Source organism: Euprymna scolopes, chromosome 5, assembly GCF_053919585.1.
Source record: "Euprymna scolopes isolate OS-2025 chromosome 5, ASM5391958v1, whole genome shotgun sequence".
NCBI lineage: Eukaryota > Metazoa > Mollusca > Cephalopoda > Sepiida > Sepiolidae > Euprymna > Euprymna scolopes.
The window spans coordinates 30,462,271-30,481,303 of record NC_136486.1 but is presented as its reverse complement, the minus strand read 5'-3'; the positions used below and the strand labels follow the sequence as shown (position 1 = coordinate 30,481,303).

Genomic DNA, 19,033 nt, shown 5'->3' with positions numbered 1-19,033 from the left:
TTCTTTTTTCATTTTAATATACTTTCATAGAAATGTTTCTGTTATTTCACAAAAAAAACAAACTATTTTCTTTACGTCACAAGTGTCACGCTCATACATGAATTCCGTAGCTAATATAACATACTGACCCAACGGGTCACGGGTAGTCTAGTATATATATATATATATATATATATATATATATATATATATATATATATATATTTGTGTACGAGAACGCTTTTATCTTAAATTCTACTACGCAGAATGTAAAAACTACACATTAAGTGTAATAATGAAATGAAACCTATCATCTAATAAGAGACCATAAACATGAATAGTTTATTAATGAACGCTCGTTTTTCAAATGAATATGCAAATTAGTTAACCCTTATGAAGTCACTCGCATATCCATGACTGAATATATTAAGAAATTTATTATCAGTTAGAAAAAAACTCAACTTTATAGATATATAGATAATGTCAATTCCGCGGCCATGCATAAAATATTCCAATTACATAACGTATAAAATTAAAAAAAAAACTATTTCTGTCTTTATTTTTTATGAATCTCTTAAGACACGCCTACAAACATCAAGAAAAAAAAAACATAAAAAAAAGAACGTAATCATGACGTCACCAATAACTTGTAATCACGTGACACGCGCTGATTCGCTTAGGATGTTAATAATATATTTTGATTTCATTCGAAGGCAGACTTAGCAAAACTGATCGCTCTCTAACAAGTGAACAGTGAGTATTTCATATTTTAATGTGTATCTATCTATCTATCTATCTATCTATCTAGTGAGAATTATATATATATATATACACACACACACACACACACACACACACACACACATATATATATACACACACATGCACTAAGGAAATGCATATATAAATAGATAAAAATAAAAATATAACGATCTGAAAATGAAGAAAATGGAATATAATATAATAATATATGTATGACTTTTATTTCTCATCTGTTATTTAAAATATTTGTTTGCTCCTCTTAATAGTGTTGAGCTTTTCTCCTCTTGATAAGCTTTGCTTTGTTAAAGATTTATTCTTTGATAACACACACACACACACACACATATATATATATATATATAAAAGTGTGTGCTTTTGGATTTTGAATCCGGCAGGGGAATGTGATGCGTCTAGTGTGTTAGGTATAAGTTAGTGTTAAGTTCATGCTTGCATGCCTTCTTGCTTCCAGCTAACACCACTGGCTAACCTCGTAGTGAAAAGGGAGCAGCTATGCATATGTCTTCCCTGCCAGTACATAGCCTCTCCATCATCAAAACTCCTACAGTGCCTCCACGTTGGCCACACGCAGTAACTGGGTGTCTTGCAGCCCTAGGCTAAACTTGAAGGAGATCTTGGAGTAGTAGAGAATCTCAGAGGTAGTGCATTATGGCCCACCAATGTGTGGACATGCCCTGGCACACTACCAACCCCTACCTTCATTGTCTTGTGGGTGCCCTTGGTTGGGCAAAGACTAGGGGAACCAACGCCAAAATCAAACACCACTGCCTTGTGGGCCTTAACTCAACAAAAGGCTAAGAGATGGGAACTCTGGCTTCAAATCCTACTACTGCATTGCAGTTTTCCTTAAAAGGCTATGAAACCTCATCCAGAAAGAAAAAGCATAGTAGCGGACATGATAGGGCGACTGTTTACCTTGCTGAGATTACTTTTGGCCAGAAGCTGCGGCCTCCTCTGCTGCCAATCGTTGCGGGTTCAATCCACTGGACATGAGCATTGGAGGTTCAGAGGGTGTCTATCTGATGCACAACAGATACTGCACCTAAACTGCACAAGCAAGTTTGGAGCTAAGGTGGAAAGTCCTGTGGTGATGGAGTGAGACTACGTAATCACCGAGTCATAAAGCACTGAGGCTCCGACTAGTCATCGTCAAGACTAACGGACTGCATGCTGATGATGATGATATAAATTCAAGTTTGAGATGTTCAAACTGTTTGTAGCGACCAAATGTAACTGTTTACTCTCGAATAAATGATATATATATATCTCTCTCTCTATATATATATATGCATATATATTCGCGCATATTTTATTGAAGAGGATCTTCGTTCTTTTTGTGATCTTTCTTTCGAATTTTTCTTGTTTTCGTACAAGTATTTTTGTTGTGGGATCCAAAGTCCTTATAAAGTCATCTAGTTTACCGAACGTTTTCGGTCTCGATTGACCATCGTCAGGGTTGTTCTTCCTGTGCATCCTACTTATTGATTGATTTGTTCTCTGTCGTTTTACTGTTTTTATTACTAATTTACTATGTGTAGTTTCGCCTAATTTGAATTTTTTTTTTTCCCCCCTTCAAAGTCTACGATTTGGCAGGACTTTTCTTTCTTGTTAATTATTACGATATATATATATATATATATATATATATATATATATATATATATATATATATATATATATATATATATATGGGATGCGTGGGTGAACAATTCAAAGTTTTATGAAAGACTTAGTTTTGAATAGAGGCCACACAAGTTGCTGACCATTCCAAGTCAAAAATGCTGGAAGGGTCACATTCAAATAGATCTTAACCTTATTGGCTATACCCGTGCCCCTCCTGCTGCTAACCCTTACTCTTTCATGTAGATAATTAGAATCATATTTTTCTGCAGAATTTCACAAATATTTTTATTCATATCAGTCAGAAACAAACAGAAGCTGGTGTTTTTATGATTGGCTCACAAGGAGCTTTCACACAAGTCATAATGGATTTCTTCTTATAAACAACCTGTTGTGTTCCTTGGAAGCTGGGTGACAATAAGCCTCCCCAGTTTTCCAGTATTCTCCGCCTCTTGATATCATTTACTAATGAATTTGCATTATCGCAACAGCCGCTTACCATCGATTTATCACTAGTAGCGGCCATTCTTCTCCACCAGTGGCAATAAGCCTTCATAAGGTCCCAGTTCTCTTCACACTTGTTCAATGGAGGTCTGGTCAGTGCTCTCTCCTCGGTCTTTCCATTCTCCTTGACCCTTCTCGGATATTTGGCATCATTCTTTTTATGGGGGAGGGTGATTAGGTAATGGAAGGGGATGTGAGACGGTATAGAGAACTTATGGATATGCGTCTTCAATGTACTTGGTTTCATGTAATGATCCTTCATGTTTTGTCTCTGCAGTAGCTCGTGTAACCCGTGCATGTGGCTTATGCATATTAGTCTCCGCTTTTAAAGGGTTTCCTTAATATTTCAGCTGTTTTTATTATTGTTATTCGTTATATTTTCTCAGCCATTCCTCTGATTCGAATTTCTCCCATTCTTTTTTTAAAGTTTTTCGGAATTGTTCCTATTGCTCTTACTATTATAGGTACTATCTTGATTTTGTTTTTTATCATGCATATTCCTTTCAGCTCTTTGGTGTATTTACTCTGTTTCTCCTTTCCTTTGATACTAGCAGTTAAGCCCGGCTTTGCTCGGGCCCTATGTACTGTTCATAACTTGTCCTACGTGTGAATACACTTTATGTAAGATTTCAAATGTTTGGACCAAAATTTATTTAAGTAATTTTGTAGAGACAACAGAGGTCAATTCTTTTTAACTTTGACGCCAATTTTGACCCCTTAAAATTTATCATTTTGGTCTCAAATCAAAATACAAAGTTTCACGCATGTCCAAGTTATTTACATCTAAAATTTCAAGTCATTAGACCAAAAATTGGCGGAGGAATTTGGTAGAATCTGCAAAGGTCAACTCTTTCAACTTTGACCTTTTGGCAGCCAAATTTTCGCCACAAAACTGATTAGAATGCTTGCCGCATGTCTGAATACCCGTTATGTATAAATTTCAAATATTTATACCTAAAATTGGCTGAGTAGTTTACTAGACACCACAAAGGTCAAATCTTTTGAACTATGACCCCTTGGCAGCCCAAATTTTTGACGCAAATCGATTAAAGAGCTTGCTCTATCTCTGAATACCCTTTATGTAAAATTTTAAGTGTTTAGATTAGAAATTGGCTGAGTAATTTGGTAGAGACTGCAAAGGTCCAATATTTTAAACATTGGACTCCAATTTTGACCACTCAAGATTTATTGTTTTGGGCTCAAATCAAATTATAAAGTTTGATTCATCTAAAATTTTAAGTGTTAAGACACAAAATTGCGGAGGAGTTTGGTAGAGTTTTCAAAGGTCAAATCGTTAAACTTTGACCCCTTGACAACCAAATTTCTGCCCAAAATCCAATTAAAAAATTTTCCCAAATCTCAATACCCCTTATGTCAAATCTCGAATCTCTAGAACGAAAATTGACAGAGTTGTTTGGTATAGAAGTGTACACAGACATACACAGACATTTTAACTTTTATATATAGAGATTTATCCTGTGGTAAGCTGAAACAGCAAAGTCTACGATTTGGCAGGACTTTTTTTTCTTGTTAATTATTACGATATCCGGTCTTCCTGCTTGGATGAGTTTATCCGTTTGTATGTCCATGTCCATAGGATTTTGTGATTCTTGTTTTCAATTACTGTTCCTAGCTTATGATTATAACATTTGCCCAAGCGTTTGATGTGCAGTTTTTTGCATAATTTCCCTTCCTACTTGGTTGTGCTTGTTCTTGTATTCCTTTTGAGCTAGTTTGCTTCATTCACTTACTATGTGGTTTACCCTTTCGCCTCCTTGTCCACAGAGTCCGCATTTGCTGTTTTCTTGTGTTTTATCGACTTTTGCTTTGATGTGGTTGGTTCTTATCGAGTTATCTTGTGCTGCAGTTATTCGGAATTCAGTTTCTCAGTTTACATGTCCTTTTCGCATCCATGTCCAGATATTTTCGTTATTTTCATCTTTTGTTATTCTTTTGAATCTTCCGTGTAGTTGTTTCTCTTCACATTTTTCTTTTCTTTTATTATTCGTCTCTCTCTGTTTTCTGTTTTGTTGTTTTTTTCCGTGTCTCTCCCTGCCATAATTATAATTTCAGTGTTTGTATTATGTATTTTTCGAGTTCTTTTTTCGTGTCATTTACACACTCTTCTATACAAACCAGTCCCCTCCCGCTGTCTTTCCTTTTCACGTAGAGTCAGTCAACATCGTCCTTCAGGTGTAGTACGTTGTGCATGGTCATGACTTTCCTGGTCTTCTGATGGAGCTGTCTCAGTTCTTCTTTAGTCCACCCTTTGGCCGATCCAGAGTATCTTACTAGTGACATTGCCCATGTATTTATCCCTTTTATTAGGTTTCTGCTATATAATTTAGTTTCCAGAAGTTTTCTTGTTCTCCTGAGGCATTCCTTTCCAATTCTTTCTTTCATTTCTGTTGCTTTGATGCTGTCTGCGTCCAGAACTCCTAGGTATTTATAAGTGTCTTGTTCCCCTAATGCCCTCATCTTCATTTGGTTAGGTAGTTCCATGCCGTCTATTGTCTCCAGTTTTCCCTTTCTTTTAACTAGTAGTGCGCATTTTTCCTTGCCAAATTCCATTTGGATATCCTGGCTGAAGATCCTGATAGTGTTTATTAGTGTCTCTAGGTCATTTTCGGTCCCTGCAAAAAGTTTCAATCCTTCTTCTTCTTCTTCTTCTTCTTCTTCTTCTTCTTCTTCTTCTTCTTCTTATTATTATTATTATTATTATTATTATTATTGCTATTATTTATTATTGTTTTTTATTTATTTTATTATTATTATTATTTATTTTTAATTATCTTTTGTTATCATTATTTTATTATTAAATATTTTTATTTTTACTATTATTTGTTTTTATTTATTATTTTATTATCTTATTATTTTATTATTATTATTTATTTATTTACTATTTTATTAGTTTTTAATTTCATTAGTTTTGTAACCATTTATCAAAACCCAAATGCCATTGGAGGACAAAACTTAAATGAGTGTCATGTGAATGGTGAGTAAACACCATGATGATAAATAATGATGGTGATGATTGTTAATGATGGTGATGATCGGTAATGACAGTAGTGATCGGTAATTATGATGGTGATTGGAAATGATAATGGTGATCAGTAATTGGTAATGATGGTTAGGATTGGTAATGATGGTGGTGGTTGGTAATGATGATGATTGGTAACAGTTGTGGTGATTGGTAATGATGGTGATGATTGGTATGGTGATTGGTAGTGATGGTGATGCATAGTAATAATGGTGATGTTTGGTAATGATGGTGGCGATTGGTAGTGATGGTGATGATTGAAAATGATGGTGGCGATTGGTAGTGATGGTGATGATTGGTAGTGATGATGATGATTGAAAATGATGGTGACGATTGGTAGTGATGATGATGATTGAAAATGATGGTGGCGATTGGTAGTGATGATGATGATTGAAAATGATGGTGACGATTGGTAGTGATGATGATGATGATTGAAAATGATGGTGGCGATTGGTCATGATGGTGGTGTTCGTTCAGAGTATGATCGTTTAAGAGTGCGACTCAATAAGAATTTATTTACTTTGGACTTGAAAACGACCATGTTGTATTCAACTGTCAAGTAGTCCCATGGTATTGTGTCTCATAGAAGAGCAAAAAGATTAAAACTGACATATTCATACTGTACTAATATCGCCCAACGAACGGGTATAAACTAGTAGGCTCAGTAAATAATTTAATGACTAAACAATACCATTTTGAATTAATTTAATATTCAAAATCAGATTATATCGGAGAAATGAATAAATATATAACGTAAAAAGCACATAGGCAACACCGGGTTTAGCCTGTAATTGAATAAAATTGCTACGAGGACAATAGCAGAAACTTGCTATGATGCAAGTAAACAACAGAAAACATTATGTTTGAACGAAACAGCAAACTTTGTAGGCTTGTATATAATAATGTTTTTTAGCTTTCAGTTGTGAAGTAATCCATTTTGGCTTCTAGTTAATGTCGGTTATCAGGAGAGAAAACGAGCCGTTTCAGGGCCTTCCTCTTTTTAGTTTATTTACTTGTAGACTTGTATATAATTGTGTTAATCGTTTTTTGTTGTGGGCATTTCATTCCATTTTCCAAATAATATTGGGTCGCCAGGGGAGAATACGCAGCTTTCAGGGCCTTCCTTCAATAAAAAGCGCTCATGCCACACTAGGTCGAACAGTCTAGTTTGTAATATCTCAATACACATAAACATTATGAAATAAACTTTTATTTCTCATTATTAAAAGAAATCGTCTTTAAGATGGAAATTACGTTTATGTTTTAATTATTTATTTTTAAACCCTTTTCCTTAAAACAGAGAACTCACTACTTATCAAAGCCCAGAGGCCACTCGAGGATCAAGATTACTGAGTGTAACGTGATTGGTGTGACAACAGCTTTTTGGTGGGAATTGGGCAGAATTATACTATGTAAGGGGACTGGATAACAAGAACTTGTTCACATTAGACTTAAAGACAACCATGTTGTAGTCAGTTGGAAAGCAATCAGTGGAACAAAGTGCCATAGGCTGGCAGTTCTTGGAAAGAAGTTTTGTTCATGATTAGATTTGATAGAGAATAGGGGAACTTGTTGGCTGCAGTTGTAGCTTGACAAGTGCGTTTTGTGAAAATTTAGTGGGGGTGACCATTGAATAAAGTTCAGATGAGCACTCGTGAAAACAACGGTGTAGCAGAGACAAGCTCACGATGCTTCTTCTGTGGGAAAGATGTTGCAGAGAGGAGAAAAAGCCATCATCTGCTAGTTTTTTGAAGCTTATTTTGAACTACGTCAAGACAGGATACATTACTCCGGGCAGCTTCTCTCTACCTGTGGCAACAGTACTCCATTTTAGGATGTATTTAACTTGTATGCATATAGAGGATTGCGTCGGGAGTACATTTGGAAGCGGTAGAAGAACGCGATCATTTTTTACAGTAAATCGATTTTAAGATGGAAATTACGTTTATGCTGTTTTCTTTACGTTTCTAGTCTAAAACAAAAGAATGTTGAAGTCTGTAAAGAAGGTCATAAGTGAACGTAGCAAACTCGTCCAAAGGGAACAAAAACAAACAAAAAAAAGACATAGTTGTGTTTGAAAGGTAGTATAGAGGGAAAGGCAACATCAAAGAAAGAATAACATGCAAAAATAATTAACAATTTGTTAAGACAACGGAAAAGAAAAGAATTCGTAACGAATGGGAGTTCAGAGTATCGCCAAGAACGTTCTAGGTGAAGAAAAAGTTGTTTTTTTTTATAAGGACAATTTGAGTAGACATGTTCATTTCAGCTGGCGCAATGTGAGTTGGAATATGTATAAATGGAATAGGTATTGTATATATGTGTCTATAGTGTGTGTGTGTGTGTTTGTGTGTGTGTGTGTGTGTTTGTGTGTGTGTGTGTGTGTGGTTGTTTGTGTGCGTGTATGTGTGTTTCTGTGTGTGTGTGCGTGTGTAAGAAGAATAAGAAAAAATTGGAAAAAGAGGAAGAAAATTGTGTGTTTGGGTTTTTATAGTACCTACAAATATTCAGGAGTGACTGATTCTGCGTAATCGTTTGAAATAAATTGGTGATTAGGGGCTTCTATATATGTCCACTCCCTGTAAAATATTCACAACAAAAACTCGTCTAATTACAACAACTGTCAATAATTTTCCTTTCTCTCTGTGCCTAAAAATAAACGAAACTTCTATGAACAAAAATTTCTTTCCTAGATCTACCCATTTGTGAAGCATACAACAGCGAGCTGCTTCCCATACTACAACATTGTCGGTTTCAAGTCCAATGTGAACAAATTTTTACTGAAGCATCCTCTTAAACAATTGGGTCCTGCATTATTACCAATCATCACGGTGTTGTCTCATCGCTCACCAGAAACTCATCCTTGAATGGCCTTCAGGCTTAGATAAGTGGTGATTCTTAGTATATAAAAAACCCGTCTAATCATAAAAACAACATTCGCTACTGCTGCTTTTTTTTTTTACAGGAGAGTCACCACTTATGAAGACCTAGAAACCACTCGAGGATAAGGGTTAATGTGTGTAAAGTGGTTAATGAGACATACACGTAGTGATCCGTTATGGTGGAACGTGGGTAGAATTCGATTATTTCAGGGGACAGCCTTTTCTTTTAAACAGAGAAGTTACCACTTATCAAGGCCAACAGGCCATTCGAAGATAAAGGTCACTCAAGGTAACATGGTCGGTGTGACAACAGCTCAGTGATAGATTTTTGGTGAGAATTGGGCACAATTGAACTATTTAAGGGGACGGGGTAGCAAGAACTTGTTTATATTGGACTTGAAAACGATCATGTTGTAGTCAGCTGGAAAACAGACACGTAGTACAGAGTTCCACAGGCGAGCGGTTCTGAGAAAAAAAACTATATTGATGGAATTTGCATTTAGATTTAGGCACAGACAGAGAGTTGGGGAAATTCTTGGCATTGGTTTTAGCTAGATGAGTGTTTGCCATATTACCAAGAATAAATTTAAAAGAAGTTAATAATCATCATTAATAATTGGATTAAATTCACTTGTGGGATATATGTCAACATTTTTTTTTTTATGCATTTAATGGTCAGTCGAATTTGCTGATAATCTATAAAACGGGCGTGGCAAAATTTATGAAATCCTCCGCCAGCTGGTGGTGGTATTTCAAAACGGCTGTGGCTGCTTAGACAATGATAAGAGAATTTTTGGTGCTTGTGTAGATTGTTGGTTTTTAAACGAATGCATTTAAAGTGAAAACATTATTACTTATTACGTCTCATGTCGTTATTAATATAAATTCCCAAAATTACGAAAAATAATCAAGTAAAAAAAAAATTATCAAATTACCAAGTTTTATCGTTTACCATATTCCTAGGACGGCCACTCAAAATAAATTTAAAAGAAATTTTAGAAGAGCTGTGCGATCCATTCTGTATTACAAACTGATTTATCTCCCTTTGACTTAAATTGACTTAAATTGATGTTTCGCCATTAAAAAACAAACTTTCTCAGAATGCAATTGTGGCTGATTTTTTGTTAAAAAATACACCTAGCACATCTTCTACTGGATCATGTTTTTTTTTGCAGTTCTGGAAATTTATGCTAATTTCGATATGGCACGTAAGTACGTAATAATGTTTTCACCTGAGATGTGTTGGTTTAAAAGATCACAAATTCTTTCTTTTGTACCTTTTTTGTGGGAAATCAAAAGGTATCCAGTTTCCACATGCTCTAAAACCGTCACAATATTTTGTACAAAAATATCGGAAATCTCTAGGTTGAATGCGGACAGCTATGCATTTCAGAGAAAGCTTTGATAAGTCTGACTTTTACTCCCGACCTGAAATTGTTTTACTAGAGGGTCACCGCTTAGCAATGGCAACTCGAGGATAAGGGTTAATGAGTCCCAGGTAGAGTGTGAGACATCGTCTTCATGATCGGCAGTGATGGAACTTAGATAGGGTTTGATTATTTACAAGACTGCTCAATAAGAAGTTATTTACATTAGATTTGAAAACGAATATGATACAGTTAGCTGGGAAGCAGTCCCACGGTATTGTGTTCCACAGACTGACAAAAAATATTTTCAGTTCAGTTCAATGATATCTTTCTAGAGTAAGGAAACATTCATTTGTGTTCCAATGTAAAGTGTCGTCACTTTTAGGTGAGTTGTATTTTGTATTTTTATCACATTAAAAACTGACCTTGTGTATAACGCTGTTCTCAGTGGGGGCGGATGGTAATTAAATAGGAACAGCAGGAACGCGTTGTTTTCTCGATCAGGATTCCTGGAATTTGGAAAAGTCTTCAAATATGACACTATTGGTGTCATGAATGCATGCAGCGAGGTGCATATTGCAGTGAGGGGGGGGCGTGTTTGACCGGACGGGATAGAGGAAGAGAGGGCAGAAGAAGAGGGGGTGTTGATGTCTGATTGGGACAAAACAGAAATGTCTATGGAATTTTTTCAGAAAGAAAAAAAAAACAAATAATAATTGTTTTTATCTCATTGTCGTTATATATCTGTTAACATGAAACGTTGTTTTTAAAACCTCTGAGAGGTCTGAAGAGATCCATAGACGCTTAGCTGATTAAGGCTGACAACTTAGAATGGAGGTCAAGGGTAGGGGTCACCGCCAGGAATTGTTCGACTTGGAATGACTAATCACTCCTAATTTGATAATAAGTAAAAACCGCAGTACAAATTAATAGGATAAAAGGGAGAGAGAGAGGTGCTGAGTGGACAAGACGAAGGGTAAGCTCTAATAGGAAGAAAGAAAGAGTGTTTGTAACCACTCCCTGAAGGAGAGGTGGGGAAAAGGGGTTGGATTTAGAAAAAGGAATTCTAAAAAGAGAAGAGTTATAGCCAGCAAACCGAACGGCTGGGCTGGTCCAGCGCTCCCGATTTGGGAGCCCTCAGGGCCTGATGTTATAATGTAAACTAGCCTGTGTTAATGAGAAATCTGTGACTTTACTGGTCTCGTCTTACATCGTTTCACTGCTATAGTCAGTCTCCTCAATTTAGACAGTAGCTGTTATGAAGTAATGAAATTAATAAATAGTTTGTTACTGTTATAAACCGGAGTTCTGTTTGTTTGTGGTGAGGACTTTTTATTTTGCAGCAAGCCGCAAGGACCAGCAGAGTGATTGATGTACCCGGAGACTACCTACACAGGGTAGGAGACGATTCGATCGAGAGGCAAAGCGCTTCACCATGAAAACACAGTGGGTAAGGACGATCAACAGGCCAACTTATGACAGGACAATGTACGATCGAAAGAACACCTGTCACATCGGGTGGAATCCGACGAGGTTAAGGACACCCGGTGGGAATGCTGCGGTATCGTCCACGTTATACAAAGAGAGATAATATATATACATCAGCAATGCAAGGATTCAAAACGAAAGTGGACAGGTGATGAATTACTTTGTTCTCGACATCCGAGTGAGTTTATCAATGGACGAAAAGAACCTGGGTTCATGAGGGCACGAGTGTATTTATACTCGTCGATAAGTGGACATGCAACAATGCCAGAGTATTGAAATTTATTTTTTATTTAATTACTAGAAGTTCTGCCCGGCTTTGCTCGGACCCTATGTACTGTTTATAACTTTATGTGCATATGTATATATTAAAAAGTGTGAATATGTATATATTAAAAAGTGTGAATATGTATATATTAAAAAGTGTGAATATGTATATATTAAAAAGTGTGTATATGTATATATTAAAAAGTGTGAATATGTATATATTAAAAAGTGTGCATATGTATATATTAAAAAGTGTGAATATGTATATATTAAAAAGTGTGTATATGTATATATTAAAAAGTGTGAATATGTATATATTAAAAAGTGTGAATATGTATATATTAAAAAGTGTGTATATGTATATATTAAAAGTGTGTATATGTATATATTAAAAAGTGTGAATGTGTATATATTAAAAGTGTGAATATGTATATATTAAAAAGTGTGAATATGTATATATTAAAAAGTGTGCATATGTATATATTAAAAAGTGTGAATATGTATATATTAAAAAGTGTGCATATGTATATATTAAAAAGTGTGCATATGTATATATTAAAAAGTGTGAATATGTATATATTAAAAAGTGTGAATATGTACGGTAATGCCTTTCTATATAATAGGCATTCTTAACTACTAAAGAATAAAGTTAGTAGAGATCGCAGACGTCAAATTTTAAAAAAAAATTGACGTCTATTATGATCTCTTAGCATTTATTGTTTTGGGCTCAAATCAAATTATAAAATTAGATCCATGTCCAAGTAACCTATATCTAAAATTTCACGTGTTTAGACACAAAATTGACGGAAGAGTTTGGTAGACTTCTCAAAGGTCAAATCGTTGAACTTTGACCCCTTGACAGACAAATTTCTGGCCGAAAACCGATTAAAAAGATTTTCCCAAATCTCAGTACCCCTTATGTCAAATCTCGAGTGTGTAGACCAAAAATTGACAGAGTTATTTAGTAGGGAAATGTACACAGACAGACAAACAGACATTTTCATTTTTATAGATATACTAGCATGGGTGCCCGGCGTTGCCCGGGTGTTTTGAGGTGTATGCTGAGCAAAAAAAAAAAAAAAAACAATATCAAAAAACAAAGATAAACGGTCAATTTTTTTAACTTTGACCCCTATTATGACCCCTAAAAATTTATTGTTTAGGACTCAAATCAAGTTATTAAGTTAGATCCATGTCCAAGAAACCTATATCTAAAATTTCAAGTGCTTAGACCTAAAATTGTAGGAGGAGTTTGGTAGAGTTGTCAAATGTCAAGTCGTTGAACTTTGACCCCTTAATAGCAAAATTTCTGGCCGAAAACCGATCACATCGATTTTCCCAAATCTCAGTACCCTGTATATCAAATTTCGAATCTGTAGACTTAAAATTGACAGAGTTATTGCGTAGGGAAATGTACACAGACACACACACACACACACAGACAAACAGACATTTTCACTTTTATAGATATATAGATTTGGACTATTATCCTCATTTTCTATTTGTTTTCACAACGTTAATAGTTCAAATAATTAAATAAAAAATGATGCAGAAATATATAAAAGCGAGTTGGAAATAATTACCAGATAACATGTTGGCCGACAATCTCTATCTTTACTATTTGTATAGAAGGAACTTTGTCTGTGTGTTTGTTTGTCTGTGAGTGTGTGTGTGTTTTTGTGTGTGTGAGTTCGCTCTCTATTGACCTGAAAATAGCCGCACAGATTTTTATGAAAGTTCAGACGAAGGTACTTTATGTGCTTGGCAGTGTTCTTAGATAGATTTTATATTGGATTTTTTAAAAATAAGTATCGATAATCGCTTATCGAAATAATCCTCCATCAGGTTAACCGGCTTTGGGTGGGATCGAAACCGCACTATATGAGGAACAATTGACCGAAACGTTCTGACAACTAGAAGATAAGAATAATAGTTTAAATAATAATAATAAAAAATACTCATTTTCAAAATAATTCCGACAACTGGAAGAACAATTGGATTTATAAGACTAAAAACTCCAACCTTGATTGCCCTTCGGGGCCCGTGGTCCAGTGGAGAGAGGTGCGGAATATCTATGATTCCAGATGAACATTGATAGAGATAGTGGTTTCGATCCCACCCAAAGCCGGTCAGAGGATTAATTGACCAAACTGTGGTGAGATTACAACAGCTACTGAAGCAGCAATTACTGTGGATGTAGTTGGAGGATTCGACATTCCTATCACGTCGCGGTTAACCTGACGAAGGCCAGAGGAATAATTAGCCGAACTGTCATGAAAACAACAACTGGAAGATGAGGATAATAGTTAAAATAACTAAATAAAAAACATGCCAGAGTAGATGGGAAATTAACAGTAAATTGAAGGTGTCTCTACATTCTATAAGTTGTATTTAGAAAGAATTTTACTGTAATGTTACAAAGTCGAATAGTTGAAACAATGTTGCTGACACGTGATAGGGAGTCTATACATATATAAAATATTTTAATTTTGTTTAATTATTAGTGATGTTGTCTGGAAACGGTTATATAACATATTTTTTTTTTACATAATGATGGCCGTATATGAATTGACAAGTTTGACTGACACCTAAGGGTCAGAGGTGACTCCAAAAGTAAAGTCAACGAAATGACATGATTTACACCCAGAGATGTCTCTTTAGCTGGCAAGAATTCAAGCAGAAAGATGTGACTGAGTTCTGCCCCCAATGATACAGCACCTTGACACGTCAAGAGAGACTATCTGTCTATTTATCTATCTGTCTATCTATCTTACACATAAGTATAAGTAGCCTGTCTCTCTTATGTGTTTTACAAATGTCTGTTTTTTTAAAAATAAAATTCTTTATAAGCATCGGTGTCCAAATGAGTTTAATAGCAGACGAATAATACTTGGATTCACAACAACGATACGAGTGTATACTGGCTTATATATCCATTCATAAATGAAAATCAATACCTTAACTTTCGTTTCAGAACTTTTCAAAAGACCAGATTCTTATAACTCGTGCATTAGCAGCATATTAGGTAACACAACATCATCAACTCTCAACAAAATGTTAATATAGCCTGCATGTTTTGGGTGTGACATTAAACGATATATGTAAGCGACATGAGCTATCCGACTATCTGTCTTTCTCTCTATTCTCATTTCTCTTTCGTATACAATCAACCTATCTCTCTGATGTTTTTGTGACATTACCTCTCAATTCCCTTATTTTTTCCTTTAATCCTCATATTCCAGGAGTGATGTTTCTGACAAAGAGGGGAAAATTGCTGTTTTCTGTGTCAGAATCTATTCCCTCTAATACTTATTGCTGGCAAGTTTTTCACCTTGAAGTACAATTTTTTTAGCTTCTTACATAAAGTGGTCCTGGATAGGACCTTAAACTATATCCGATGGTGAGGCCTCAGCTTGCGGGCTTTGGGGAGTGTGGAGCCACCCTTTAATTGCCATTGCTCCCAGGTCCACTCTGACCCAGAGTAGTAGTACCTGTTAGGGCCTCAACTATGGTTTAGATAGAAACCAACTTGAAAAAAAAACCCATATGTTCTATTAAAGAAAGTTGTTTCAAAATCACTGAACTCGGCATTAAATAACCTGAAAAGGGTTGATATGCCGTACAACAACCAACCAACCTTACATAAAGTAGTTTCATGACTTCTCTGGGGCTATTTCTATAAAAAAAAGTAAAATAAATGTTGTTGTTTTTTTATATAAACATCGGTATTCAAGAGTGTTTTTCATGAGACCAAAAGAACACGGCAACGACGACACAGGTGTATAACCATGTATACACCTATTGATTATTCAGTTATATTTTCTTTAACATTTTCTGCATTGCTATCAGCCTTCATAAATACCCACATACTCATCAGCAAATTTGTTAACTTAAGGGGAACGGCTTATCAAGAACTTGTTTACATTGGACTTGAAGGCAACCATATTGTAGTCAGCTGGAAAGCAGGAAAACGGAAGACAGTTCCACAGGCGTGCAGTTCTGTGTTAGTTCTTAAAGATGTTTTCACTGAAATTGATGCATTATTTTTTTTATTACAGATCTGCCACAGTATCATACGATGGAAGTTCATCTTATATGTGAGCCTAAGAATGCGCTGGTTGACGACATTATTCGCATTAAAATTACACATCTCAACCCAGAGCAACATGTCACCGTCTGTTGTAAATTGCAAGACAAAGCAATTATATTTGGATCATATGCGCATTATACAGCATCAACAGTAGGCATGATCGACCTGACGGTTGATAGTGCAGCCAATTCTGGCATGTACAGCGGCGTAGAGCCGATGGGTTTATTTTGGAGCATGGTTTCAGCGCCAGGTCAACGGACAGGTGAGCGCTTGCTAAAATCTGATGCAGGTACGCCATTTGAATGCGATATTAGCGTATACACAGACCATGTCGGTTGGGAGTGCATGTGGAGCGAAGAGATGGAGCCAATTGCCGAGGAAACGGTTGCGAGGTGGTACAAAGGGCGAGACGTCCAACGAATTGAAATAGAAGAAGGACAAATACGCGGGACACTGTTTCTTCCCCCGAGTGTTCTTTTGAGCAATGAAAAAAGACCAGGTATCATCGACATGTTTGGAATCAGAGGTGGTATATTGGAAATGCGCGCTGCTCTTTTAGCCAGCCGTGGATTTGTTACTTTGGCGCTTGCATATTTTAACTACAAAGACACCCCAAAGGAAGGATCCTATTTGCATTATGAGTACTTTGAAGAGGCTATAAAATGGTTAAGTTTTCATCCTTCTGTCATTCCTGGTGGCGTTGGAATACTGGGTGAATCTCTTGGAGCTCAGATTGCCCTTTATATGGCAATGTATTGTCCTCTTTTAAGAGCTCTTGTAGCTATAAGTTACCCGCCAATATTTGGGTATAATACCAGATTCATGCACGGCGATCAGCCAATTGGTCACAAAAACTTTAAAGACATTAAATGGCGTATCACAAACACATTTGGTTATGATATGGTCGAATGGGAACACCAACCGACTGACTGTCCGTATTTTCAATTTGAAACTGAAAACACTCCCAAGATTCTATTCATTGTTGGTGGAGACGACAAACACAATGATGTAGAGGAGTACGAACAGTGGATTAAAGGACTCCCACCAGAACGTGCAGACAACGTAGAACTAATCGTGTATCCTGGTGCAGGACACATGATTGAACCCCCATATTCGCCTTTGTGTAAAACGCCTTTTACGAAAGGTATAAGGTTGCCTGTGTTCTACGGAGGCGAAACACAACCACACGCTGTTGCCCAAGAAGAGTCTTGGAAAAAAATCCAAGAATTCTTTTGGTTAAATCTATCTTCGTCAGTAACCAGTCGTATGTAATGAAATCGGTTAATTATGGACTTTGGATCAATGAAATTTGTATTAATAGAATTCTTAACTATTTTTTTTTAACATTCTATAAATAGGTATTATGTATATATTTAGCGAATTTCTCCTCGATGTAAGTGTTAGTTAAATTTGAAATGAAGTTTAAAAAGCTAATATAATGCGATAGATTTTTTTAAATAAACATTTCTTTATTTAAACTAAACTAAGTTTCCACTATAACGTTATCTTCAGTCATAGAAATAGCATGTATTTTTTATTTTCTTTTTCCTTCCTCTTGGTATTGTGTCAATAGAAAAATAATTTCCGTATACTGTTCAACGGCAATTTTTTCAAATCAGGGGAATCATGTGTTGTGCGAAATTAATTAGATAATTTTTCCTCGATGTAAATTTTAATTGGAATTTGTAAGTTTCACAATCTCAGCTACCAAACACGTAATCAAACGCCTGATAACATCAACTTACAACATATATAACTTATCGTAAGCAACGAATTTATCTCTTTTGACCCAAAAAATCTTAAGATCCTTGCCTACCATCTGTCTGAACTCGAGATCTATCAAACACTTAGCAATGACAATGACTAACTCCAAAACAAAATCAGCAATAACACAACCATAAAAATAATACCAACATAAACAACAACAAACATAAACAAAAACAAATATCACCAATATAAACAACAAAAAACATCAACATACAACAAAATACGACACCAACATTAACAATAGCAAAAACACCACCAACATAAACAACAACACACAATAACGCCGACATAAACGACAACAAAATAACATCAACACAAACAACAACAACAACAACAACAACAACAACAACAACATATACAACAACACAAAATAATGGCAACATAAACAACAACAAAAACATAAAGATAAACAACAAAAACATCACCAACATAAACCGCAACAAAAGCACCAACAACATAAACAACAAAAAGCAACGCAACATAAACCACAACAAAAAACAACACCAATATAAACAACACAAAACAACACCAACATAGACAACAGTAAACAGCACCAACATTAACAACAAAAAACAAGACCAACAAGAGCAACACCAATATAAACAAAAGAAATAGTAATATAAACCACAACAAAAGCAACACCAATATAAACAACAAAAACAACACAACATAAACAACAACAAAACAACATCGACATAAACAACAACAAAACAACATCGACATAAACAACAACAAAACAACACCTACATAAACAACAACAAAACAGCATCGACATAAACAACAACAAAACAATATTGACATAAACAACAGAAAACAACACGAACATGTAGACAAATACTTGATGAGCTGTATGCTTGGATAATCAATCTTGTTTGTGAAGGTTATGAAAATACAGTGTATTAGTAAAACACCGTCGCAAACGGGACAAGGTAAACAGAATAAATGCAAATATTGAAAGATTTCAATAATTTTTTTTATTATTAATTATTTATTTACCAATGTAATGTGCCGAACCTAGATGGTGTACGTGCTATTATGTTTGTTTTTTTAAATTTCAAGATAGACGTCATCTTCAGAAAGAAAAATAAAGAAAAATATATACAACTTAGTTGGAATGTGTGTGTGTGTGTGTGTTGTGTGTGTGTGTGTGTGTTTGCTAAGCGCTAAAAGTTATAGGATGCCTATTGCATTAGATTCGCAGAACATAATTAAGTTATTGTTGAAGCATTTATGCTTGATATTATTCAATTAT

General features: G+C 35.4%; 1 protein-coding gene across 1 annotated transcript; it reads left to right on the top strand.

The window, feature by feature from the left end:
- The first annotated feature begins 677 nt into the window (after positions 1–677).
- LOC145277089 (bile acid-CoA:amino acid N-acyltransferase-like) lies at positions 678–18,672 on the top strand. The gene is made up of 2 exons (XM_080128755.1): positions 678–732; positions 15,983–18,672. The coding sequence occupies exon 2, from the start codon at positions 16,003–16,005 to the stop codon at positions 17,284–17,286; it is 1,284 nt and encodes a 427-aa protein (XP_079984881.1). The 5' UTR covers positions 678–732; positions 15,983–16,002; the 3' UTR covers positions 17,287–18,672.
- Positions 18,673–19,033: the final 361 nt, after the last annotated feature.